The sequence below is a fragment of the Silurus meridionalis genome, chromosome 9 (genome assembly GCF_014805685.1).
Source record: "Silurus meridionalis isolate SWU-2019-XX chromosome 9, ASM1480568v1, whole genome shotgun sequence".
Lineage (NCBI taxonomy): Eukaryota > Metazoa > Chordata > Actinopteri > Siluriformes > Siluridae > Silurus > Silurus meridionalis.
Window position 1 is genome coordinate 17,073,420 of NC_060892.1, and position 26,087 is coordinate 17,099,506.

The window sequence follows — 26,087 nt, forward strand, 5'->3', positions numbered from 1 at the left end:
AGATGCTGGATGTGGAGGTCCTGGGCTGGTGTGGTCACACGTGGTCTGCGGTTGTGAGGCCGGTTGGATGTACTGCCAATTTCTCTGAAACGCCTTTAAAGACAGCTTATGGTAGAGAAATGACATCCAATTCACGGGCAACATCTCTGGTGGACATTCCTGCAGTCAGCATGCCAATTGTACGCTTCCTCAAAACTTGCAATATCTGTGGCATTGTGCTGTGTGATAAAACTGCACATTTTAGAGTGGCCTTTTATTGTGGCCAGCCTGAGGCACACCTGTGCAATAATCATGCTGTTTAATCAGCATCTTGTTATGCCACCCCTGTGAGGTGGACGATTCTCTCGGTAAAAGAAGAAGTGCTCACTAACACAGATTCAGACAGATTTGTGAACAATATTTTCGAGAAATAGGCCTTTTGTGTACATAGAAAGAGTCTTAGATCTTCCGAGTTCAGCTCATGGAAAATGCAGGCAAAAACAAAAGTGTTGCGTTTATAATTTTGTTCAGTGTATGTATCGGCAGGCACATAGACCAGAGCCGGTTCGGTTCCCAAGTGAAAGGTGGAGCCGGACGCGGTCTGGTTCACTGTCCGGCAACGCAGAAAAACAGCAGAGAGACGAGCTAAAATTGGGTATTATACCGCATGCACTGCAACATTTCCCTATCAAGGCAAGTCGAACCATCGTAATTCGGGGACTACCTGAATGTGCTTTTTAAATTGTTTTTTTACTAACCTGAACCACCTCCTCTCCTTGCAGAGCCTCTATTTGGCGTGGCCGGCGTTGGCGGTCACTGTTGCCATGGCCCAGTTTTCCATAGTCGCCGTCTCCCCAACTAAACACCTCACCACTCTCAGTAAGAGCCATCGAGTGTCCATCAGAGCCGCACGACGTGACCAGCTGAGTCACCACAAACCCTACACACACACAAACAAACACACACACACAAAATGAACACCCAACACATCTGGTTGTGTGTAACATTTTATTGTTTACACTACAGATGAACTGTTAACATTATATTATTTTCCACTTTTTAACCTCTCTGGATAAAGTTTTTGGATAAATGTGTGTGTGCATGAGCACTGTTAACTACCTTGTAATGCTGAGATGACAGTAAGAATGTGCAGGTCATCCGAGTTGCCCTGACCCAGACGGCCATAGCTGCCCTCTCCGCAAGCTGACACCGTTCCATTCGCCTGAATCATAAACGTGCAGTTCTGCCCACATACAACCTACACGCGACAACATGTTCACTAGGTCACCATCTTTTCACCGTTTCACCACTGGTAAATTGTTTTTGTGTGCATGTGTGTGTACGTACCTGTTGAGCCTGAGAGAAGGAAGGAGCAAGCGTTGGTACCAGAATGTTCCGTCCTGCCTCAGCAAGCTGACCGTGTCGTCCTGCGCCCCACAGATAAGCCTCACACTTCCCACCCAGGTGCCAGTCCTGTTCACATTCGACATACAAACACAGTCTCAAACTAACCTACAGACTAATAATGAGCAAGTCTGGAAAGAAAATCATTATATCGACACCTCTGGTCTGCAGGTGGCCCATGACATCAACTGCTCGTCCATCCCAGAAACCCATTTACTGTTGTCCTGAATAAAAAAAATGTATAATAACGTGAAAAAAAAAAGAGAAAATGAGAGGATTATATGTAGGATAATGCACACAAAGTGATAGAGACACAAAATAACAAAGCAGAAAAAAAATTACAAGAAAAATAGGTATGAAAATTAGAAAATAGACAAAGTATAAGAAAATAATTGCATATAAAAAAAGAAAAGATTTGACAAAAGAAAAAAAATAATTTTTCATAAAAATCAGAGTTGAGTAACAAAGCTACCACTGTGTGTTAATGTGTTGTTGAGTATGTTCAACGCACCATTAGCAGAGCTATTTTATCCTTGGCCACGGGCTCCAGATCCGGCACACTAAAGGATTCTGGGAAAGTGTGACCACGAGCGAGCGCCTCAGCCGTCTTCACTGTGGTGGAGAAGCAGTGAAGCCATGCCCAGTCACTACTGCCCCATGATTGTAGGTGTGTTGACAGACATGAGGAGGAGGAAGAGGATGATGAGGAAGGGGCAGGCTGGGTAGGGCAGTGAAGCAGGTGAAGAGGCAGTGGGGGGCAACACAGTAACGCGTCCAACTGCAGACCAACTGCCAAAGATGCCAAACACTGCATGTACGGACTGTGGATCAACTGCTCTCCACACACAACATGAGGCTGCAACACACACATGCAGACAGACACACAAATCTTTATTTTAAGCCTAAAAAATACTGGATTCTGAATGTTAGATGGTGTCGAATAATGTTCAATAAATGTATTTTTTTTTATTACAGTATTTTCCGGACTGTAACCTGCTACTTTTTCCCACTCTTTGAACAGCGTGGCTTAAACAATGAAGTGGCTAATTTATGGCTTTTTCTGGGTTTTTCCCGGTTTCACAAGCTTCATGCCAAAAAACTGAGCCCCAAAACATTAGACCAATGAAATTGCAGAGCGGGTTCAGGTAAACCAATTAAACTCTTTATATTAAATCAGATGCGCTCCCACTAAATCGGGCCACACCACATCATAAATATGGATGCGGTTCCTCTGACATTGGACCTGCCGCTCACTCGGACTGGCAACAGGAAATGCGAAACATTCGTCACACTGAAAACAACCGGGCATGAAAAAAAAACGCACTTCACCTGTGTTCTGAGCTGCACGGCATCGGGAGAAAAGATTCACCAATAGTGATTTTTAAACGCACGACGATGCCAAAAGATAAACTCGAGAGAAATTGTTGTGAAAGGAAAGAGAAAGACAGTGAACAATGACTTTCTTGGTAGGCTACTGTTTAGATACAAGCCACGTAACAGACACTGTCTTTCGTTAAAGCCTGTGTAAAGTTAATTAGTTTCAATGTAGACACCTGCGGCTTATAGACAGGTGCAGCGTATTTATGTTCAAAATAACAATCTTTGTCAAATTCAGTCCGGAAATTACAGTAACTTCAAGAGAGATAAAAAAAATAGTGGATAGTAGCAGTTTTCAGTAATCTTTGGTACAATGCTGTAGTAAAAGGGGAATAAAACACTCAGGAACATCATATTACAGGAACATTGTTTCTAAAATGCAGCATATGAACAGTGGTTTATAAATGGACTTATACACTAATAAATGCAGAATAATAGACAACACTGATCAGTAAACCCCTAAAATAACAGATAGGTAGTGCACCTTCTCGTAGGTGTACTGTTCCTGAAGCATGATGGGAAGTCTCTCGAGGAAAGTACGCATACAGGGAGCCATGTTCAATCCCACAATACCCTGCTTTTTCAGAGCAGTGCGGCATGTCGCTAGCACGTGATTAGCAGCCATGAACTCACTAGAGCAGTTCACAACCAAAACATCCTGCAAAGCAAAAAAATAAAAAAAAACAATAAGTGAACTTAATATTTAACATTTTTAATTTAATGGCATTTATTTATTATTACTATTTTACTTAAGTCTATCATGTTATTCTATTTCTTGAAAACAGTTTTTATATTCATACAATAAGTTAACTTCTTGTCATAATTGATAACTATCATTAAGTAAACAAGTTAATAACTTTAACTTTAATTACAACTTAAATAAACTTAAACATACAATGCATTTTAATAAAATTATACTTTCGTTAATTGTACTTAATGAATTTTAATAGATTATTTAACACATTCTAAATCTGTGCAAATATCAGTTTTGTTTAAACAAACAAATATTTACAGCTTAAATATTAAACAAAAAACAAAGATAACACTTTTTATAATAGTTTTTAGAAAGATGAGATTATGGTATATGCATTTAATTTATTTAAAATAAGTGTGATTTCTCTCATATCTTCACACATTTTATATTAAGATAAATAAATACAAAGAATTATTGAATTCACTTCAACTGTGAGAGTTTAATATTTTTCATTATTAAGATTATATATATATATATATATATATATATATATATATATATATATATATATATATATATATATATATAAATTACACACTCTTAAACACACACTACTTCAAGCTAATATCATGCCGACTGTATGGAAAAATGGTTAATGTAAATAAAATAACATTTAAAGCAAAATTCTTTACTCGACATGTTTAAAACAATATATATATATATATATATATATATATATATATATATATATATATATATATATATATATATATATAAAACGAGTTAGTGTATAACCTTTGAGCGATTGGAACAGACAGCCACACCAACATCCGGGATCCATCCAGTGCTCTGAATTGCTCCAGAACCTGCAACCACCGTCTGTAAAACGGAGCCATCCTAGAGCCACAGACACACACACACGCAAATAAACATTACTCATAGTACTAGAAACCTCATGAGATCATAAATGAGTGTGTGCATGTGTGTTTTACTGACTCGGAGAGACCAGATGTTTAGGAGACCACCAACACCACCAGACACCAGAGCAAGGCCATCAGGACTGAATGCTATAGTCCTGACCGGAGTCATGTGACCTCGCAGCTGGTAGACACACACTGCTCCCTCGTACCATAGTGGGGTAAACTGAAAATTGTGTGCGCACACGCACGCGCACACACACACACACACACACACACACACACACACACACACACACACACACACACACACACACACACACACACACACACACACACACACACACACACACACACACACAAGCCTTTGTTTTATTCAAGTTTCTAGAAACTTGCAATCTGATTGGATGGGATATAAAACAAAGCCCTGGTTACTCACGAAGATTAAAATAGTCAATATTGTGCAACTTTCTATTTTATAAAAAAAAAGTAGTACTTTTTAATGTTTTTTAAAAACTCATGATTTGAATTAGAAAATTGAGCAGAAGCTTAAATGAAAAATGTATAAAGAAATGTTAATCAATCAAACAATTATTCAATCAATTAAAAAGAATAAACACAAATCAAAAATAGTGTGATCTTACCCTGGGTTTGGACTTGGACTCTGTTTCCCACCATGCATCTGTGCAGGGTGAGCTGGACTTAGAGAAAACTAAGGGGTCCTGTGGCACAGTCCACACAGACACCAAACCATTCTGACAACACCTGGAAAGCACACACAGTAGTACATTTGTGTGTGATGGACAATGTGTAAAAGATGTTTTCATTCTCTCTGTGTGTGTATGTGTGTGCGCGCGTGCATACGTGGCAAGCATGTTTAGTGCTTTAAGACCCTGTCCGGATAGGCCACACCAGGCAACAGCATTCACTACACTTGGGTGAACGATGGTCTGGAGACACACCCAGCTGCGCCCGAGCCCTGCCCCAGATTCCGCCCACAGGCACACAGTTTCTTCTTTGGCACAGCTTAATAAAATTTGCCCTCCAGGAGCCCAGTGCAGGGAATTGACGCTTTCCTAAACACAAATACAGGGTGAAATTAATCAGTTTCTAAAAGAAAATAAACACAATATTCTTCAAGACGTATTGTTTAAAATATTCAAAAGATGATTTTACATGCAAAACAACTCAATTTATGTACTGGATAGTAAATCTAAACAATTCCCCAGAAGTTATGTATATCAGGGGGTGATTTAATGTATTAAGGATTCTCTATATTGCTTTACATTAATCATGTAATTTCTTTTTTACCAATAGCTTTTATTAGCTTTTTGTAGTATCTGCTTTCTACAAAAGTGCTAGCATTATATTTACCAGAAATAAGACATCTCTGACCTTATTTTAAGTTCTAAATTTAAGAAAAAGAAAGAAATAACAGTCTGTTTAAACAATACTTAGTTTTAACAAATATTTACAGCTTAAATATTAAATAAAAAACAAAGATAATACTTTTTATAGTAGTTTTAAGAAAGATGTGATTATGGTATATGCACTTATTATATTTAAAATAAGTGTGACTTCTCTCATCTCATTTCAGATATTTTATATTAAGCTAAATAAAAAAATTCCTCAATGCACTTCAATTTAATACTTCTACGTACAAGTAATATCTAAAAAGGTTGTTTAAATCTGTGTCCTCAAACGAACATTACAAAACTAATCAAAGAGAACATTTTAACAAAATAAATAGAACATAATACCCCTGACAAATATTCAAGCAATATTACATTGTATTCTGTTATAGTAATGATATGCAGTGTGCCTCTAACCTTATGAGCATCAATGATGACTATAGATCCATTCTCCAGGGCTTCTTTACAGCCAATCAAAAGCTTTCCGTCGGCATAGCCGACAGCAAATGGTCGATCCTCGCTGTACCATGCAATGTTCATCACAGCCACTAAAATACATCAATACATACATAATCAATAAAAAAAATACATAATCGAAGATAAAAATGAGAACAAATAAAGGGGTCTAAACAGTAAAGGTCTTGTTATTGGGTGTGTGTGTGTGGGTGTGTGTGTGTGTGTAATACCGTCTTTCCTGTAGCAGTGCAGTAGTTCGGTTCTCTGCATGTTTGAAGCATCTAGAACTTCAAGAAGTCCCAGGGTTCCATCTATGCGACCAACTAATAGAAGCTCTCGAGGCTCTCCAGCCCAGAGACACCCTGCCTCATTCTCTGGCCATGCCAGCGTGGACACCCAGTGAGGCTGCAGGTCCAACAATCCCTTACCACCTAACCAGTGTGCGCATTCACACACACACACAAACACACACAAACACACACAAACACACACAAACACACACAAACACACACACACACACACAAACACACACACACACACACACACACAAACACACACACAAACACACACACAAACACACACACACACAAACACAAACACACACAGTTTTATGTCGATGTCCTAGGGGGTCGCCAAAAAGATCGAGATAAACGAAAATCAATATGGCGGCAATATTTTAACGTGCTTGAAATTTCTTTATGTACATGATGTGCGTTAATAAATGAAAATGTGCATGCACGTGTTTTTGGAGGTTTTTTTACACAACAGCGTTGCGATTTGTTTGATGAAGGCATGCTATAAAAATACATACAGTACATGTTTGTTAACTGTCAGGAATCCACCTGCCACGCCGATGGGGGCGTGGGAGGTGGATTCCTGACAGTTAACAAACATGTACTGTATTCCTGACCGGCTTTAATCGCGCACATGTGGTGCTCGTTTAGCACTCATCACCAGCTCCTATTTAAACTTCCACACTCTCACTGTCCGTTATTGTGGGTATATGTTGGTTCATGGTGGTCGTTGTTATCGCTCGTGTGTATCCCGGTACGTGCCTTCCCACTGGCACTCTCTCAACGGCTGCTCTTTTCTTCCCAATGCGCATCGCGGATTCCCCCCCGACCCTGCCATTGTTAATTCTATGCTTTTGCTGCTCATCCCGCGCTCCGCGCTGCGCTCCTACCAAGCGCCGCGCCACGCTCCTACCAAGCGCCATGCTCCTACCAAGCACGGCTTTCGCCTCCCATTCATCGCATAACATTTAACAACAAAAGGCATATGTGCACTAACTAACAGCAGAGATTCACCAGTATACAATAGAATACCTGTAGCATCTGTAAGGCTTGATTTTTCCGGCACTTTCGCGAGTTCTTCTGCGGCTGCACAGTGCCGATCGACATAACTGACGTTAAATGGCAGTTTTCCCCCCCCAGTGCTCGAGATATTAGGGTTCGGCAACATAAAAAATGTCAACATAACCATTAAAAAAAATGCTTAGACAAAGCGAGAATTTGGCGGTTCCACTTCAAAAACGTTGACTTAACCGAGGTCGAGATAAGTGGGTTCCACTATCTATCTATCTATCTATCTATATATCCATATATATATATATATATATATATATATATATATATATATATATATATATATATATAAAAATTGACTTACCGTTGACCTGCCAGATGTTGACCACTTTCTCCATGGCTGCTGCTAAAAACTTTCCGCTTACGCTCCAAGCCACGGGTGCCAAACTTGGGTCACTTGGAGAACCCAGCCCGCTAGAAAACTCCTCAGGGGTACCATCTCTGACAACATAAACCCACAGAACCATCATCACAATCAAGCATACCATTTACACTACACTGTATTTTACAGAGCAAGGTAGTGCAAATCTGCTGGCGTCACAGGAAGAACTCACGCTTTGTTAAAGACACATGTCTGCTGAAGAGTGTACTGGTTCTTGTTTACGTTCCAGACTCGAACAGTTCCGTCACTACCGCTGGTCGCCAAAAGACTTTTCTTATTACACCACCCACAGGAGATTACCTACAAGGAGAAAAAATAAATAAATGTGTTTTAAATGTTGCCAATGATGTAAATAAACTGCCAAGGTGAGTTATAAGAGGAATAAAACACTTGTGGACAGAAACTAACTATTTCTAAAGATGAATTTGGTACATACTCTGCCCTGGTGAGCCTCTAGCTTGATGGTAGAGCACTTGCGTAAATCGCCTGCCATGTCGGCAAAGGTCTGTGGTCGGCTCTGGTTGTCTCGGTCGTGAGCGGCGAGCGTCCGCACCAGTTGCTGTGCGGCCCATTGGCGATGCTGTGAGGAGAGGCGAGACGAGAGACAGCATGCGGCCAGCGCATTGGCTAGATCCAAAGGGCCTAGAACAGAGAAGGGACAGGAAAGGTGGGCATAGAGAGAGAAAATTAACCCTGCAAAAGGGATTAAGGATGGATTTGAGAAACACACCCACACACAAAGTGAGAGGAACAAGGAGTGAAAAAAATCTGACATCAAAGAAGCCAAAACATCTGCTGAGAATGAAACAACAAAATATTCTATATATACATGATACCAAAAAAATATTTGATATATACCATGATACCTGAAAATTATGTACAATTAAATTACATTTTGTTAATACTACCGTATTTTCCGGACTATAAGCCTCTACTTTTTCCCCACGTTTTGAACCCCGCGGCTTAAACAATGAAATCCCGGTTTCACAATCTTCATGCCAAAAAACTGAGCCCCATAACATTAGACCAATGAAATTGCCAAACAGGTTAATCGCGCAGGTTAATCGCGCTCCCACTGAATCGAGCCGCAACACATCATAAATATGGATGAGGTTCCTCTAAAGTTTGATCTGCCGCTCACTCGGACTGTCAACAGGAAATGCGAATCATCCGTCACGCTGAAAACAACCGGGCATGAAAAAACGCACTTCACCTGTGTTCTGAGCTGCACGGCATCGGGAGAAAAGCTTCACCGATGGTGATTTTTAAACGCACGACGATGCCAAAAGAAAAACCTTCGAGAGAAATTGTTGTGAAAGGAAAGAGAAAGACAGTGAACAATAACTTTCTTGGTAGGCTACTGTTTAGATACAAGCCGTGTAACAGGTACTGTCTTTCGTTAAAGCCTGTGTAAAGTTCATCAGTTTAAATGTAGGCTTATAGACAGGTGCGGCGTATTTATGTTCAAAATAAAAATCTTTGTCAAATTCAGTGGGTGCGGCTTATATTTGAGTGCGCTTAATAGTCCGGAAATTACGGTACATAAAAAAAAAAAAATCCAGGATATCATCAGCCCCATCAATCTGCTTTAGGAACATAAATAAAATTACCCAAAATAAAAATAAATGTGCATGACTCCAAACATGCAGACAAACACCAAAAATACATGTTTTATAGCAGCTGAAATGTCACCAAGGTTCATCATTTTAACAGGAAGTGATTTGAAATGAACAATTTGCCAAATTCTTCTTTTTTTTTTTTTTTATATAAATTTCACTACAAACAAAAAAAAAAAACTAGCTGAATCTGTTTCTAAGTGTGAATCAGAAAATAATTTCAGTGTGTGAAATTAACCTCTCTTCTCCAGTTCTGCTTTGTCGTAACCAGGTCTTAGTCTCGCTCCTTTATCAGCTAAGAGTGCCACAAGAGCCTGCGTCACTACAAAGTTTGGCGACGTGATGAGTTTGTTTTCCTCAGCCACACCCCGTAGGAAACTGGGCAGGAACTTCCTCTGGATTGGATCATCCACTGTGGTCAGGTTCATTCCTGTAGCTGCTGAAATCAGGTTCTATTTTGACAAGAGTGAGGAATACGATTACAATTTGCATAGCTGCGATTCGTGATGAGTAGGAGTACCAATGAAAGGTTACTCACCTGAGTGCAAAGCTGGACGAGGAGCTTGGCAGCACTGGGGCTGTTTGAGGCGAGGCAGCCCACAGCAGTGCTGAGGTAGGCCAGACAGGAAATAGGTTTGGTGGGTTTGTTGGTGCCACGTGGCCGCTCTAAAGCACCAGGGCCTGAGGCAAGACCCGTTGAGAGACCGGCACGACCAGCTGCAGCCAGACACATCAAACGCACCAGGGTCCTAATGTCTGTTAATCCCAGGGACTCCAGTCCAGCAGCGAGACTGCAGCTAGAACCGCTGGTAGACACAAAACATATTTATACCATATGCTGGATATGAGTGTCTGCTAAAAGATGGTCTGCAGGTGAAAGGCAACCAGACACACACACACACACACACACACACACACACACACATACTCTCTCTCTCTCTCTCTCTCCATCACACCCACTTACCTGACTGAAAGCAGAGACAGTGCTCTCATCACCATAGTTCTGGCCACCAGAACTTGGGCAGCTGCTGTGACTCTCCTCAAAGCCACCATACGATCGGCGGAATTCTGAAGCCCTGCAGCCTGCTCGCCCAAACACATACGTCCTGAAGAGCTCTTATCCACCGAACTCTGACAGCCTGAAAGTGACATACACAGATTAATTACACACATGAGCATACAGATCACTCTACTGACTCTACTGATGACCAAACAAGACGTATCCTTCTAATAAAACCCAATTTTAGGCTGCACTCTCTTTCTTACATACATTCTGAAATGCAGTTTATCGACATACTTTTACTCTTCAAATTCAAATTATTTAGTGCTCCACGTTTTTCTTTCTTAATCAATGCTCAAACAAAAATGAAAAAAGCCTCCATTAAAGAGTAATATTAGCTTCAGGAAACCTCAATTTATTGAGTAAGGAGGAGGTCATGTCAATCTTGCCTATCTGCAGGAGGGTCTCCTCCATGCTATTTGTAGCGGTAACCATGGCAACTGAGGCTCCAAGGGGGTCTGTGTCAGGGAAATGAACAGCTTCAGGGACTGGTTTGCGTTCTGTGAGTCCCAACGGCGCTGAAAGAAGCTCAAACTCCTCCTCGCCCGTAAGCTTCTCCGTCTCGTCCAAGTCCAGCATGTCCCAGTCCTCTGTAGAACCCACACATATAAACAGAACAAAAAAAAACATTAAAAAGCGTATCTTAAGTACATGCTAAACCCTTTTATTTAAGAAATATAAAATACCTTCATAGACACTGTCCTGTTTTCCCAGTAGGTCTGGAGCCTGGCCCTTATATCTGGAAGAAAAAAAACATTAGTTGGAAGAATATAGCATGGCACAAAGACTGGATATAAGTTATGAGTAAAATACCACTACTAAGACAATCTGTGTCTTAGTCTAAAGGGTTGGTGTAAAAAAAAAAAAAAATTATAATAATAATACATGATATAAAATCACAGGCAAATGAAGATTCAAATGAAATGAAAGTCTTTATGGAGAAAAAGGCAACATCACTGCAAAGACAACTGATACACAAATGATTTTTCCTAATGCTAACAATTTTGCATTCACTTTAAAATGGATCTTCAGTAAAAGTTTTCTCTAAATAGCTACCAAGCCACAGACATTACAAAGACCTTAATGGACTGCATTATCAGTGATCTGCACTTGTATCTAGCTCCGCCTACATGTCCTTGTAATACTCACCTCTCCGGCACCACTCCTTTGTGCTTACTCTTCATACCGAGGTACTTTTCTCTGCAGCTCCCACACAACAGGTAATAAGGGTTTCCGCTTCCACACTCGCCCCCAAACCATCCGTCCACGTAGGACCCATTGCTACGGTAACCCTGACGATTGGCGCTTCGTCCACATCCGGGATGGCTCTTCTTCATGTGCTGGTTAAAGCTGGACACATTCATGTCGCAGAGCTCACAGACTACAACCTCCTCGCGTTCCTCTGACTCGCACACATGCTACATAAAAAAATGTAAAAAAAAAAAAATACAAAAATGTGACACCTGAAACTGCAAAGTTTGAGGATGTGATTTTACGCTGCAGCAGTTAGCAGTGTTAGTGTGTTAAAAGAGGAAGAGGTTTTGTTAATTAAAATACTCAATGTGCTGTTAAATAAACAACAATCGCAGCATGCAACAATCTGTTTAAGTGTTTGAGCTTGTATACAAATGTGTGTGTGTGTGTGTGTGTGTGTGTGTGTGTGTGTGTGTGTGTGTTCCTCCTTGATTAACAAGCTTAAGAGTAAGTAGGAAAGTAGCTGCAGCCCCAGGCCGCGGTCGCACACACCCATGTTGGCCAATCCAGTACCTCCGGAATCCACATTCCCAGTATGTCAGAGTCTGAAGCGAGCTCCTGGGTGAACATAGCCTCCATCGCCTCTTGGTCCAGCTCCAGCTCCAGCTCCTCATCCAGGTTGAAGTCATAAACTCCTCCCAGTGAGCCCGAGTCCTGCTGCAGCCCAGGCCCCTCTCTGCGCACCTGTGAGCGGTGGGCCTGCACCGAATGGTACAGTCCAGCTACAGAGAACATCCACCAGCACATCAGTGAACTTTAGGAATACAATGATGTATGTGTGTTTGTTATGATGAAGAGGAACAAAGAGTGAGAAACAGAAAAATACCTGCACGAGCCAGTAATGTGCGTGCAGCCAGATCAAAGCGATGCTTTCTACTAGCGGTTGAGCGCCTACGGGTGTGGCCGGTGGAAGCAGAGGCAGTGTCTTGATCCAATCCTTCAGGGCTGAGATAAGAGCTCCACTGTAAGTGACTGAATTTATAAAACTAAAATAAAAATAATAACATATCTTTTATACCTTTCACTGAATCCTTCCTCCGGCTCTGTGGCGTCTGCATTGGGAATGTCTCCAGGTGAGCGCAGATAGCTCCTCTCCGCACTCTTGCCTCCAATGGCTGCACCCGAAAACTCAGAAGATATGGTGCGCTCTTCCGAGTCCTCAGTGCCGGGGTGTTCGATCATCCACATAGCTAAAACGGTGATGTTTTGGGCGTCGGCCTCACCTCGCGTACCTGGATTACAGAGTTCAAGTAAACACACGGGAGTTGAACGAGTGTGTGTATGTCTATGAGGGTGTGTGTGTACCTGTTGCTTCTAGAGCCTTCAGGATCTGTCTGAGAGGAAACCCCATCTCAAGCAGGGGCACAGCGATGGCAGGTGGAGGAGGAGATGTGGAGAGACGGCTGCTGGGGTCTGACAGTGCTGCACATAATAAAATAGAAATGTAAACACACGCACCAATGCCTCCTAGTGGCTCTTAAAATAGTAAGTCTCATGATCATAACTTTGTGTGTGTGTGTGTGTGTGTGTGTGTGTGTGTGTGTGTGTGTGTTTGTGTACCTGTCCTGTTGGTGGTTCTGGCAGGCTGAGTCTCAGGTGAGGTAAAACTTTGTCTCCGGCCGTGCTCGTCTGAAGGTGATGTGGGCAGGGATGAGACTGGAGGAGTCTGAGCTCGGCGAGCGGGTAGTAGCGTAGTGGTGGGGTAGCTGGAGAACATCTGTCTGCTCACACACACACACACACACACACACACACACACACACACACACACCCCTAAATACACATATTTTAAACATGACACAGATACCAGAGCATTCTGTGTGTGAATGGATATATACCTGAGCAGGCTGAGAGGCATAACTCCTGGTGATTCTGCAGCTGGCACAGTCTCAGCATCTGTTACTGGTGTGGTTGCTGTGGTGACAGGTGTAGTTGCAGTGGTGGTGTCCTCTAGGGAGGAGCTCATAAATGAGGTGCTGCTGGAGGCAGATGGTGAGGTAGTGACAGGAGTCTGGAACTGCTGCTCACCTTCCACCTCCTCACACTCACCCTCAGCTACACACACACACACACACACACACACACACACACACACACAATCAATCAAACAAAATAATAAGATTCAGTATTAATTCAAATAACATTGTGTGTGTGTGTTAAAAAAACTCACATTGCTTGGTTCTTCCACCCTCTTGCTCCTCCAACACACTACTGACAACAAGTTTGTAAATCATGGCCTGTGCCCGCTCCAGTTCTGCCAATCCCAGCACACGTTTAATGGGTGACCTCATCACGGCCCGCTTCACCATGTGCCTCATTAGGAACTGCAGAGCTGAACGCATCTCTGCCTCCTCCTGCGAGACGCTGATGCTCGGGCTACCGCAATCCGAGTTGTGGCCGCTGTCAGGAACTGCCTTAGGGATGAGCAGGAGCTCGGCGTACTTGCTGCAGCTCAGCAGGACGCTTAGGCTCTTCATGGCACCGAGGCAGAGGTAGGAAAGCTGCACGGCGTGGACCTCAGCCAACACAGGTGCCTTTTGCGGCTCAGCATGGGTGCTGGTGTGAGCATGGGAGCGCACTTCATCCAAGCTGTGAGAGACACGGAGGTCGCCAGGCACGTCTTCAATTTCTGTCTCATGAGGCTCGTGCCGATGTCGGCGCTCATGGCGGCGTGATGAGGAAGAGGAGCCGGATGAAGTCGAGAGCTTGGTGCCATCGTCCAGGAGCGAAACCAGAGTGGTGAGGTCCAGAAGCAGCGCAGCGGTAAGACCTCGGAAACGTGCCACGTCAAAGGGTAGTGGCTCGCACGGCTCCAGGTTATACAACGGCGTGTCACTAGGTGACCAGAAAGCGGGGAAGCTTCAGTGAGGAGTGGATGTGAAAGAACATGAAGTGGTAGAGAAGACGAGAAGAAGCAGAGAGGTAGATAGAGAGAAAGAGAGTGTAAGGGTGGAGGTGAGGAGGACATGCAAAACACATGAACCTACTTAAAAGCATGAGAGAGTGGAACACAGCAATTAAAAAGAGGAGGAAAAAGATGAAAAGGTAAAAATGGTGAATCAGACAGAGACACAGAGAAAAGGAAAAGACAAATGAGAAAGAAGTAAAGGATGGAAATATAATATGGAGAGTAAGAGTATGAGAAAGGAAGAAAGAGAGAGAAACAAGAAAGGAAAAAGAAAGGCTGAGACAGAAAAGAGGCAACACAATAAACAGAAAAGTAAAGATGAAAAGATAAATAAACGGGAAGAGAAAGAAAAAAAAAACAGAAAAACTAAGAGACAGGCTAAATTAAAAGAGACAGACAAAATGTGTGTGGGTGTGCGTGTGTGTGTGTGAGAGAGCGAGAGAGAGAGAGAAAGAGATATAGGCACACAGACGAGGGGTAATGCTACAGGATATGCAGGTTTTAAAAGTAAATAAGAGGGGAAAATAAAAAACAGACCAACAGCCTAACAGAAACATTATAAGTTCACCAAAATTAATAATGCAGGTATTTAATCTCTCACCTGATGGTGATCTCTGCCTCATCCCACTGCACCTTAGCTGACATGCTGCCCTCCTTCACCACACCCAGCAGGGTGGCGTGTCTCCCACTTTGCTTGTGCACACAGTGCCCTCCAACCCTCAGCCCACCGTCCACACCTCCGATCACAGCTAGCACCGGCCATATCAGGTTACAGAGTGTACGCAGCTGCACCTCCGTCAGCTCCCTTCCGCTTCTGCCTCGCTCCTCGTCCCGGTCCTCTTCCTTCACCTCGTCCTGCTCGTCACGGCTCTGAGCTGAGCGACTCTTACGGAGTCTCGCACCACCTGTGGTTGGAGCGCAGTCGTGCAGACAGCCGTGGATCTGCTGCAGCCGTTGGAGTATGCACCTGTTGATGGGTTGCGTCCAGTCGTCCGAGCGGTGCAAAATCCTTACTAACTGAGACACGGCCTCAGCAAGGACTGTGGCCACGGGGCTGCAAATGGGGTCACCTGGTAATAGGTCACGTGGTGTGCCTCGCATTTGCATGTCGCAGATTTTGACCTGCAAACGAACCGGAATGTGTTAAAGAGGGTTTATAACTACCAGACTATATACATCATATACACAATTCTCAGTTTGTTACCTTTTCGCCTGGGTTGCTGCTGTAGAACATGACGCACGGGTAAAGCTCGGCAGCATCCACATCTTCAAAAGCCAGTTTAGGTTCCTATATAAAGAAGGTGTTGATGAATTTTCTACAACAGCAGCTCTGTAAATAGTGCAGCCACAAATCACAGGTCTACTTATATTAATGTACTTGGTGTAATCAAATACACTCATGTATATATAATCTTCTCAGTCAGGATGTTGATAAAAAAAAAAAAATCGATCAAATTCAAGACAAAGAAATGCGATTTCTCAATAACATGACAAGTTTATATCTGCGATCTTTAGTCCACCTGACCTCTCCGTTCTTGCCAAAGGACACGGTGCGAGCCTCCATGTCCAACACGCAGGTGATGTAGTCGCCCTGTGTGTAGCTGGACAGTGTGAGCGTCTGTTCCCCATTGTGGTACAGGTTTCCGCTGTAGGCACGGTACAGCCACATGTCAGCTGTGGTGCGGTGGTTGAAGTCGTGTACGGGCCAGCGAGACACACCCACGCATGTTCCCTCGTTCCCACGGTTCTCCTTCACTATGTAGAACTAAAAAAAAAGAAGAGACACATTTACAGCCTACAGACATGCAGAACGTTAAAATGGACCATGGTCAAATTATAAAGTGAAATTAATGCCAGTGTATTTAGAGGTGCATGTGTGTGTATGCTACCTTCCACTGGTAGCAACCTGATGAAATTCCTGTAGCAGCCAGACCATAGCCTTTCCCACCGCTGCCATGTGTCAGACCCTGGCCATTTTCCACCACACAGCACTGCGCCTTTTCAGGGTCAAAGATCACTTCCTGAACAGGCAGGTTCTCTTCCTCCTCCTCGGACTCACCCTGACACACACATAAATGGTTCATGTAATCCAATTAACATAGGAAGAGAAAAATATTCATTATCCCTATCCCTAAACAATTTGTTCTTCTATCCTAGTTTGTTTTGTTTACCTGAAGTTTGACCTCTTGCTCTTTCTCCTTCAGGTGGACGATGTGTTTGGCCTGAGCGACAGGAGCCTCCCACATGCAGTCTGACAGAAGAGAAAACAACCGTTCTACCACCTGGTTTTGGAGGAGAAAAAAAAAAAAAAAAAAAAGTAATTAATGGTGGACTATATTGCACAACAAAGCTTTAAATAGAAGACAAAACTTTGCTACTTTTGTTTTTAATTACAATTATTAATCGAGTAATCAAACAAAAACACAATACATACAAGTAATTGTCTTTCTATACTGTATATGATCAGTAAATAGGGCATACTATCATGTATATGGCCATGGTCAACCTCATATCATTTCTAACTTTTCAATCCGTTTATTTTCTGGCTTCCCACTCAGGATTCCTGTGATAGACCCCGGGTTGGAAAGTAGTGACACCCTAAACGTTAATAGTTCATCTTGTAAACAAGACACATGTTTCAAACTTAAAGGCAAAAGTATACCATTGAATTGGTTCCATTTTTTTAAACATTTTTGGACGTTCCTTTCGAAACTGAGTAAAGGAAACTTGATTAATTGGCTACCCAAGCATCAGTAGTGTTTAGATTGTGACCTGTGTCATCTGATGATCATCAACGCTACTTTCACAGGCTGGTAGAACAGCCTCCAAGACATGCAAGGAAAGCAGTCGTGTTCTCAAATTCCCCACGAGTGGTACACCTAAAATACATAATAAATAAATAAATAAAATAATAAAGGTAACATTTTGAATAAACACTTATGTAAATACAAAATAAGTATAACATTTAAAAAATTATATTTGTATTATTTTAGACAACATTAAGTATTTAAATAAAAATATAATTCTAATATATAAAACATATTTAATTAGAAGTTACAGGTCCTAACCTTAAAACGAATAATTTTTTAAAATAAATAACACTATACTGTGAGATACCTGAACAGCATTTTTGAGCTGCAATGTTAAGCAGCACTTCGGTCCATTTAGGTGACGCCATCTTGGACTGGATAGCTTTTGAAGATACAACTCTTCTCAGAAACACTAGAAAGTCTCCTAAATGTAGCTCTGCCGTGTGCTGCTTACGCAGTAACGCTAAAACACAAAACACACTTTTATTTTCATGCATGTGTATCTGATAAAAAATCTCAGTAAAGCAGTTTGAGAAATGATACATGTGCAACCCTGAGTTACCCTTAAAGTCTTTTTTCATTGTGTCTGCACCATCGTCTGTCTTCTCCTCAGACTCTGGACCTGTGCTGAGAACATTTCCTGCAGCCTGAGACAGCAAAGTCTTCAGCTGACTGCAGAGCAGGTCCAGCAGAGCCTGAACAACTTTAGGGCTCAATCGATCAGCGTACGTCCTATAACGAAACAGCAGCAGTTAGTGTGTGGGTGTGGGTGTGTGTGTGTGTGTGTGCCACTGATTTCAGAGCATAATGCAACCTTAACCATCTTTATTTACTTGTTTTACTTAAGGTAATGTTTAGTCAGGTGACCTAATGTCCACCTATGTGCACAAAGCTAATGATGGTGTTACAGTTAAAGAGAGACAGAGATCGTCAATTTAACTTCACTGTGCATGAAATCACTTAATTGTACAAAAGTCTTGATGTCACATAAAATTCATATCATAATTTGCCAAAACAAGTGTTGGAACCTCTGGCTGTGGTGTTAGTTAACAGCAGTATTTGTATTTTTTACCCGGTGCTGATGGCAAGGATCTGCAGTAGTCGGGTGCTAGCCACTTTGAGCGCTGTGCTGAGCTGAGAGCCGGCAGGTTTGTGCAGGAGCTGGAGGGTGTGTCCCAGCAGGGTTTCCTTACCGCACAGCTGAGAAAGCACATCGAGCAGACCGCTGGAGATGGCCAACGAAACGTCGACGGGCTGGTAGCGCACACTGAGGGCAAACACGGTCACTAACAGCAGCCTCTGCTGAGCCTCTGTGTGAACAAGAACACACATGAATACTCAGCGCACACCGTATGTGTGTGTAATAAAGTATGCTTATCTAGATTACCTATATGGTGCTTATTAGATTGAAGAGCTCTTTCCAGAGTGATCGAAAGCTGCTGGTAGATTTTATGCACCGCTGTCTGAATGTCCATCTGTAATTTCTTTTTAGCAGCTCGAATGCCATCCTGGAACAAAGAAACACACATGGATGTGAAGAATAAGAAGAAAAAAAAAAAGCAAAAGAATTTATAGAGGGTGTACTTTTTTTTCACATCATAATATAAATCTTTTCAATATATACTAGCATGACACTGCACTGCCCCTGTACACAAAGTGAGCGCCATGAAGATATGGCATGTTAAGGCTGAAGAAGAACCATGTGTGTAACAGTGTACACAACCATGATGATTACCTGGTAGTGGTGCAGCTGGACGCTTTCACCCTTTAGTCCCCCGTTACAGGCGCCAAGGCCAAAGCATCCGGCCAAGAACTGCAGTCTGACTGAAGTCAGCAAGGAGGCAGAGTGAAAAGTGGCGGACCCACGCCCTGCTATGCCCTCTACTACAGCCTGACTTTTCTCCTCCATCCCAGATATTAAAACCACGATCTGATGAAGGGCATCCAATCGCAGCTTCGCACACAGAAACAACAATTACAATTATTCTCCTACAACAGCACATACCCAAATGATTATCAGCTCTTATAATACTGCAATTTGTTAACTCTGTTTATTATAAAAGTCCCTGCTATTTAGATGTTACCATAGAATTGTTAAAGTATTAGCTGATATAACAAAAAATACAGGAAAATGCAAGTAAATTTAAGGATTTAATAGCAAAGATGTTTCTTAACGAATTCACGTCCGATCAATTGAACTGTGAATGCATTAATAAAAAGCATCTCACAAAGTATCAGTGTGTCCTGTACCTCCGCTCTGCCCTGCTGCTGCTCCATGGCTATAATTGTAGCTTGAGGACTAGTTGACATGCTCTCCTCTGGTTCCTTGAATCCGGGCGTGTTTCCCACGTCGCCACTGATAAAGCTGACAATGTTGTCGATGAGTGTGTGGATGTGCAGCGTGCAGCTCAGGTCAGAGTCTGACTCTTCGTAAGACTGAGAAGAGCTGTGCAGGCGATCACGACCCGAACGCCAGCCGAACCATTCGGCGGAGTCCGGAGTGCTTTGAGCAAAATCTGACAAGGACGAAGGTGGAACAAGAAATTTAAAAGCAATGTGGAGAAGTCAGATTTTCAGGGGTGTTTAAGGCTTCTTCAGTTAAACAGCGAGAAAGAAACTCAGGCACCGAATATAAACATATGATGAATATTATTTTATCTCAATGTATGATTGTTACAAAGGTTTGCTTTCACACCGTCACTGTTTTACACTAACAATCACTGAATTGAAAAAATAGTGATACACATGGCATGCATGCAATTAAGATCAGAATACAATATTGTCTAACTAAATAGTCCTCTCAGTAATGACTTTTGACAGAAATTAAACTGTGCTTGTGTGAGTGGAATTTATTACAAAAAAAAAGCCACATTTAAATACTGAACATCAGATCACATATGGATCACAAAGGTCACAAAAAATACTTGTGCTTGCTATTTATTGCGCAGTTCAATTTTCCATTTGCTTTAATCATATTTTTTTTACTCACTAACAAGACTTGCACTCTTTAGTCTATGCTGGGTTTTTGTTCATCACCATGCAAAATTAATGGTTTGAAGGCATTTTAATGTGCACTGGCACATTCAGGAAGTGTAACACGCACACAAAAAAAATTGTTTTTTAACTAATTAAATTAAAAGACTAACCTCTCTTTTTATGAGTGAACGCCAAGTCCAGGTCAGCATTTCTTTTGCCGCTCTGTAACAGTAAAATGCGAAGTTTACTCAAATAAATGTACACAAATACACACATGCAAGTATGACAGGATGTGAAAGATTAACATGTATACATGTGTACTGACCAGTGAGTATCCCTCTTCATCAGACTCAGGCTGGGAGAGATCAGACTCACTTCTGGATTTAGTGAGTCTGTAACTCGGACCACTCTGGATAGAACGGCTCTCAGTGGACAGACTCTCACTCCTAATCGCACATCACCCAACATACTGTTATTAATGTCTGAAGCACAGCTACAAATTCATTTGTTTATCAAATCGAATACAGAGTGTAGTAGCATTTACCTGGTCATGAATCCAGATCCATCTTGGATTGTGGCGCTCAAAGTCGGCTGCTCGTTGGCCGTCTGCATGAGAGTCGGGCTGACGGCCATTAGAAGCATGGCACAGCGATGGATGATGGCATTGCAGGTGGTGGTGTAGAGGTCCTGCCTGTCCTGTAAGGGGACGCTGTCCCTGCGCTCCTGTCCAGGCTGAACAGCATCGTCTGGGACACCAATGCTGTTTGTGTGTGTTCGCTCTCGGCTTCGTGCAACATCCCGCGCTGAAAGAAAACACTGGAAAATTTCTACACACAAAGTGGAACAAAGCGACAAAGAGCACCAGGGTTAAGCAAAAGAATACTTAAGCTTATGAGGCGTGCACGTGTGTGTCTGTCTCAGTGTGTGTGTGTGTGTGTGTGTGTGTGTGTGTGTGTGTGTGTGTGTGTGTGTGCAGCGTGCACTCACTTCCTGCAGTCATCACCTCCTGCTCCCTCTCCTCCTCATCTTCTTGTTCCTGATGGTAGTCCTCTCGGTCTCGCTCCCGTTCGGCTCGTTCCTCCAGTTCCGCTTCCTCATCGATGGTGCGAGTGAAAGCATGCTCCTGTGGGTCCAGTTCCACAGAGTCCACATTCTCAGAGATCTAAACACACACATGGGAGGTGCAGAGGTTTTTAATAGGTGGAAGAAGATGCTGATGTGTATAAAGGAGTGAAAAAGTATGTTTGTGCGTGTACCCTGCGCTCTCTGGATGTTGAGCGAGTTGGGACGAGCTCCATGTTTTTGCAGGCCAGTAAGCGATTCCGCACCTTATACACATTCCGGTACACTTCAGCCAACAGCTTACATGGCTGATACCTAACACAACATTACGGGTATAAAGTTTGGTCAGTTTGTGTATCTAAAAACATATCACTTTGTGTGTGTGTGTGTGTGTGTGTGTGTGTGTGTGTGTGTGTGTGTGTTACCTGCCCCCTCTACAGGCATGGCCCAGTAGTCCTGTGTGTTTCAGCAGCGTGGCCAAAACAAAGCGTGACACGGTGTCCAACAAAGCCTCATTATTCAAAGTTGCACTGTCCCAGTCTACACACACACACACACACACACACACACACACACACACAGAGTTCACTTACAGACTGTTTGTTTATAGTTTGAAATTAACAGAATTGAGTGTTTGCACGGTTTACCCTTGCTGATGGAGTAGTCCAGCATGTTGGTCCACAGGCTGTGTGTGGGTTCTTTAGTGGATCCGAGGGCCAGGTCCACTAACACACTCATGTCAGCTCGCAATGAGCAGTCAAAAGGCTTCTTCTCCTCATTCCCACACAGAGCTGCTTCCAGCAGTGCATTGATACACGAGTCTTTAACACACACACACACACACACAAATAAATAAAATTATGCTGTCTAAATGTGTGTATGTGTGTATTTACTCAACAGTAGTACCTGTGAGTGTGTGTGTAAAAATACCTAGCTGAGGTATGTCTGTCTCCAGGCCATTGCTGAAAAGTAGCGTTTTCAGCCAGTATGCCGTGTGCTGTTCCTCCAATGAGGGGGCAGAGCCTTGCAGCATTCCCCCGAGGCATCGCCCAATGAGCAAAGCCACTGTGCGCTCCAGATCCATGAGCCACACCCAGGACTGTACAGGACCGGATGCAAGCTCTGCTAGTTCTGTGATTCCTGGTGCCAATCACAGAAACAGAAAGATTTAACTGACCAATACAGAGGAAAAAAGAGACTTTAAGAGACTTAAAATTATTATTTTACCCTGAACTGGCCACTGCAGCTCCTGGTCCTCTAATGGTGTGGCAGCTGGCAGAAGTCTGTTGAGGCGGTCTAACGGGGGCAGAAGGTCTAAAAGGAAACTCAGCAGTGGACGAGCCACCCACACGGGCAATAACAGCAACGATGTCATGATCTGACTCAACATGCTTCCAGCTGAAGACACGTACATTACATCTACATCGCACACACACACACACACACACACACACACACACACACACACACACACACACACACAAATACAGGCGTTAACCAACCATATGACTATTTCACCTTTTCAACTACAATTAGATTTGTTACATATCAAAACTTCAAAATAATTTTGGGATGTCTGATGTATGTGTATGTGGGCACACACAGACCTCTTAGTTTTTCACACACGCTACCGTTTCCAGAACTCTCCTTCAGAAGCATGGCTGAGCGAATGAAAATGTCTGTGGCATGAGGCAGCAAAAGCTGCAGGTGTTTATGAAGAAGGGCCACACTGCTAGAATCCTGTCCACACATGCAGATGGAAAAAAGGTCAATGTGGCAGTCACGATGACATCGCAATGCTTTCCCTTAAAGTATATCCAGCACTGTATGTCTGTCTGTGTCAAAGTATTTGTGTCTCTGTGCAATTGTGTGTCCTCTTGCCATGTGTTTTTATGCGTGTTTATCTTGCCGTATGTGCATGTCTGTCTCTCTTGCTGTGTGCGTGTGTGTGCAGGCATGTGTGTCTGTCTGTATTTGTCCATTTACATAACATTACAATTGTAGGATTTGGCAGACAAGCTTATAGAGTGCAATCTAATTTATACAACTGAAGAGTTGAGGGTTAAGCCCCTTGCTCAAGGGCCCAACAGCGAACACAATCTGAACGCAAAGCCATCCAATCAAAAGTTCAATGTCTTAACCACTGAGCTGCAACGTCCGTGTGTGTGTGTACGTGTACCTCTGTGACAGGGTTCATGTGACAGAAGGCCAGCAGTTGTTTCTGTAGAGAACAGAGAAGCTCGTGAAGGTGAGCAGGCTGACTGTTTTCAGATGAAGATGTTCCCTGCAAATGCTTATCGCTGTTTTTCTCTAGTTCTCCAAATGCCTGATCCTGGATACACACACAAAGAAACACACAACATTTTGGTGTGGACTCTGCAAAAGCAAAGTGTAAAAATTCAGCTGACGTGCTGCACACTGACTGTATAGAAGCCCAAGTTCCTGAGTAGAGTCTTCATGAGGATCTCAGCAAGGTGTGTGTCAGGCTGTGTATCCGGTGTGTGTGTGGGATCTGAGGACAGTGTGATGGACTCCGAGACATCTGGAGGACAACTGTAGCCCAGCAGAGATGCAACATGGGTGTGATCCTGTAGACTGGTTAGAATTATGTCCAGCTGCATCCTCTGTAAAGCAGAGAATCAGGTTACACATGAACATACGCATGCACACATGCTTGTACACACGGGACCTCACCTGTCCTTTAGAGAGGCTCTCCCAGCGGTCAGGTCCTTGAGGAAGGAGCGAGTGAAGAAGCTCCATTCTTTCCCTCAGAGGTGGGAGCAACATGGTGGCACCGACAGACAGAGTCTCAATGACTGCCTGAAAAAATGCACACACACTTCAGTAAAAAAAGCCACCAAATCAAATGCATCATTAAAGGAAAAAAGACATACCTCCTGAATTTCATCAGGCACTGATGCATCCATCAATCTAAACAACAGGTTGCGGAGAGGCCGTGCCTGTCGTCCTAGGATACTGGTGGCCACACCCCCCGCCAGTGCCAGAGCCAGGTGATTGGATAAGAGCTTCAAGCACAGCTTTAAGAAGTTGTGGTGCTCTCTGTGGCACAGACAAGTTGAAAATAAATGGTTAGAAAGAAGAATCACTAAAAAAAGATTAAAACGTTGAATCTGCTGAAGAAACAAATGTTTATAGCTGCTATAACATAGGTGAGAAGAAGTTTGTTACATATAATACTAAATGTAACTATAAACGAGTGAAAAGTATGTGGCGTGTCGTGCTGTAATTAATGCAACATTGAAATCTTTGACAAATTGATGTGATGTAAGAGGAAAAAAACATTTCAGGGCTGTTATAAAAATATAATCATATCACACACACACACACACACACACACACAGAATTACAATAATGACTAAACATTTTATACATGAACATGGTCTGGCATACTTGGAGGAAGGGAAGGGCAGGGGGGGAACTTTGTTATTGATGCCATCACAGTATCTTTCCAGGAATGAACGCAGATGAGCAAAAGTGCTCTCCTCCAGATCCACGCAGTATGGCCTGTGCCATGCCACCACTTGCCTTGCTCACACACAAACACACACTTTTCTTAATAACTGAAACACAACATATACTGTATAAAAACTATTTTCATACATTTTTTATTAATTTATTACTTATATATTAAACAAAAATATTCATTTACAACTATATATTTGCAACATAAAATCCACAGGACTATTTCCTCATCTATGATTAATTAAGTTATATATCAGTTACCTAACTAAAGCATTAAAATGAGCATCTTAATGTTTGAATCATACTTTATGAGGCAAAACAATATGCATAAGCTGTATTTTAAGCCAAAATAATAAAAGCATGTTTTAACTGTCTTGCTGGCACAAAATCTTTTTGCATGCTAATTCATTCTCCTGTGTGTAAACTCCAAAGTTTTGAGAATTTAGTGAATTGACTCTTTTTGGGGTCAAAGTCGGTGTGAAACCAGGAACAGGATGGACTTGACACCAAGATGTATTTAAAAATACAAATTGCATGTCTTAAAAATAGACCATAATTTGAAATGACTCTACTACTTCTTATAAGCTAATCAATTCAAATTGCTGAATACTTTCAGTATTTGGTTAGATTCACAAGGATTTGTCATATAAACAACTCACTAAATCACACAAGTTAGTGATGCAAAGTCTGCTCACCTGTCTCGAGGAAGGGCAGTCCACGCCAGACTGTGGGAGGTGCCTGCAGAAATCTGTTGAATGGCCACGCCGTCTAAACCAATCACCTTCTTAGGTTTGGTGATTGGGCCGGTCGAGTTGCCTTGACCGCACTGACCCATCGAGTTATTTCCCCAGGCGTAAACTTCGTTATCTACAAAATGGGTAATAAGAACAAGAAAAGTTCCACATCATACAAAATCATCTAAATACAAAACCC

At 42.5% G+C, this 26,087-nt stretch overlaps 1 protein-coding gene across 6 annotated transcripts in view; it reads right to left on the reverse strand.

Moving 5' to 3' along the window:
* herc1 (HECT and RLD domain containing E3 ubiquitin protein ligase family member 1) overlaps positions 1–26,087 on the reverse strand; it is a 43,737-nt gene that overhangs the window by 6,935 nt on the left and 10,715 nt on the right. For 2 of the 6 annotated variants that reach the window (XM_046858233.1, XM_046858232.1), the window contains exons 10-65: positions 25,850–26,021; positions 25,083–25,217; positions 24,566–24,731; positions 24,366–24,491; positions 24,095–24,295; positions 23,851–24,003; positions 23,279–23,411; positions 22,899–23,090; positions 22,602–22,811; positions 22,319–22,492; positions 22,097–22,211; positions 21,866–21,986; positions 21,597–21,771; positions 21,154–21,436; positions 20,935–21,055; positions 20,780–20,831; positions 19,884–20,149; positions 19,369–19,587; positions 19,021–19,141; positions 18,706–18,943; positions 18,196–18,365; positions 17,941–18,096; positions 17,596–17,702; positions 16,995–17,105; positions 16,713–16,883; positions 16,349–16,588; positions 16,028–16,111; positions 15,425–15,945; positions 14,086–14,774; positions 13,754–13,970; positions 13,476–13,636; positions 13,221–13,337; positions 12,934–13,147; positions 12,742–12,860; positions 12,408–12,637; positions 11,811–12,079; positions 11,348–11,400; positions 11,051–11,266; positions 10,566–10,740; positions 10,140–10,407; positions 9,840–10,053; positions 8,422–8,627; positions 8,158–8,285; positions 7,908–8,044; positions 6,470–6,670; positions 6,201–6,331; positions 5,236–5,447; positions 5,016–5,136; positions 4,451–4,597; positions 4,250–4,351; positions 3,245–3,418; positions 1,895–2,239; positions 1,542–1,607; positions 1,327–1,452; positions 1,099–1,237; positions 738–919 (exon numbers count right to left, since the gene is read on the reverse strand). In XM_046858233.1, coding sequence (XP_046714189.1) covers positions 738–919; positions 1,099–1,237; positions 1,327–1,452; positions 1,542–1,607; positions 1,895–2,239; positions 3,245–3,418; positions 4,250–4,351; positions 4,451–4,597; positions 5,016–5,136; positions 5,236–5,447; positions 6,201–6,331; positions 6,470–6,670; positions 7,908–8,044; positions 8,158–8,285; positions 8,422–8,627; positions 9,840–10,053; positions 10,140–10,407; positions 10,566–10,740; positions 11,051–11,266; positions 11,348–11,400; positions 11,811–12,079; positions 12,408–12,637; positions 12,742–12,860; positions 12,934–13,147; positions 13,221–13,337; positions 13,476–13,636; positions 13,754–13,970; positions 14,086–14,774; positions 15,425–15,945; positions 16,028–16,111; positions 16,349–16,588; positions 16,713–16,883; positions 16,995–17,105; positions 17,596–17,702; positions 17,941–18,096; positions 18,196–18,365; positions 18,706–18,943; positions 19,021–19,141; positions 19,369–19,587; positions 19,884–20,149; positions 20,780–20,831; positions 20,935–21,055; positions 21,154–21,436; positions 21,597–21,771; positions 21,866–21,986; positions 22,097–22,211; positions 22,319–22,492; positions 22,602–22,811; positions 22,899–23,090; positions 23,279–23,411; positions 23,851–24,003; positions 24,095–24,295; positions 24,366–24,491; positions 24,566–24,731; positions 25,083–25,217; positions 25,850–26,021 — 10,292 coding nt within the window. The remainder of the gene's footprint in view (positions 1–737; positions 920–1,098; positions 1,238–1,326; positions 1,453–1,541; positions 1,608–1,894; positions 2,240–3,244; positions 3,419–4,249; positions 4,352–4,450; positions 4,598–5,015; positions 5,137–5,235; positions 5,448–6,200; positions 6,332–6,469; positions 6,671–7,907; positions 8,045–8,157; positions 8,286–8,421; positions 8,628–9,839; positions 10,054–10,139; positions 10,408–10,565; positions 10,741–11,050; positions 11,267–11,347; positions 11,401–11,810; positions 12,080–12,407; positions 12,638–12,741; positions 12,861–12,933; positions 13,148–13,220; positions 13,338–13,475; positions 13,637–13,753; positions 13,971–14,085; positions 14,775–15,424; positions 15,946–16,027; positions 16,112–16,348; positions 16,589–16,712; positions 16,884–16,994; positions 17,106–17,595; positions 17,703–17,940; positions 18,097–18,195; positions 18,366–18,705; positions 18,944–19,020; positions 19,142–19,368; positions 19,588–19,883; positions 20,150–20,779; positions 20,832–20,934; positions 21,056–21,153; positions 21,437–21,596; positions 21,772–21,865; positions 21,987–22,096; positions 22,212–22,318; positions 22,493–22,601; positions 22,812–22,898; positions 23,091–23,278; positions 23,412–23,850; positions 24,004–24,094; positions 24,296–24,365; positions 24,492–24,565; positions 24,732–25,082; positions 25,218–25,849; positions 26,022–26,087) is intronic. The other 4 variants (XM_046858238.1, XM_046858237.1, XM_046858235.1 and 1 more) reach the window with 4 other exon arrangements.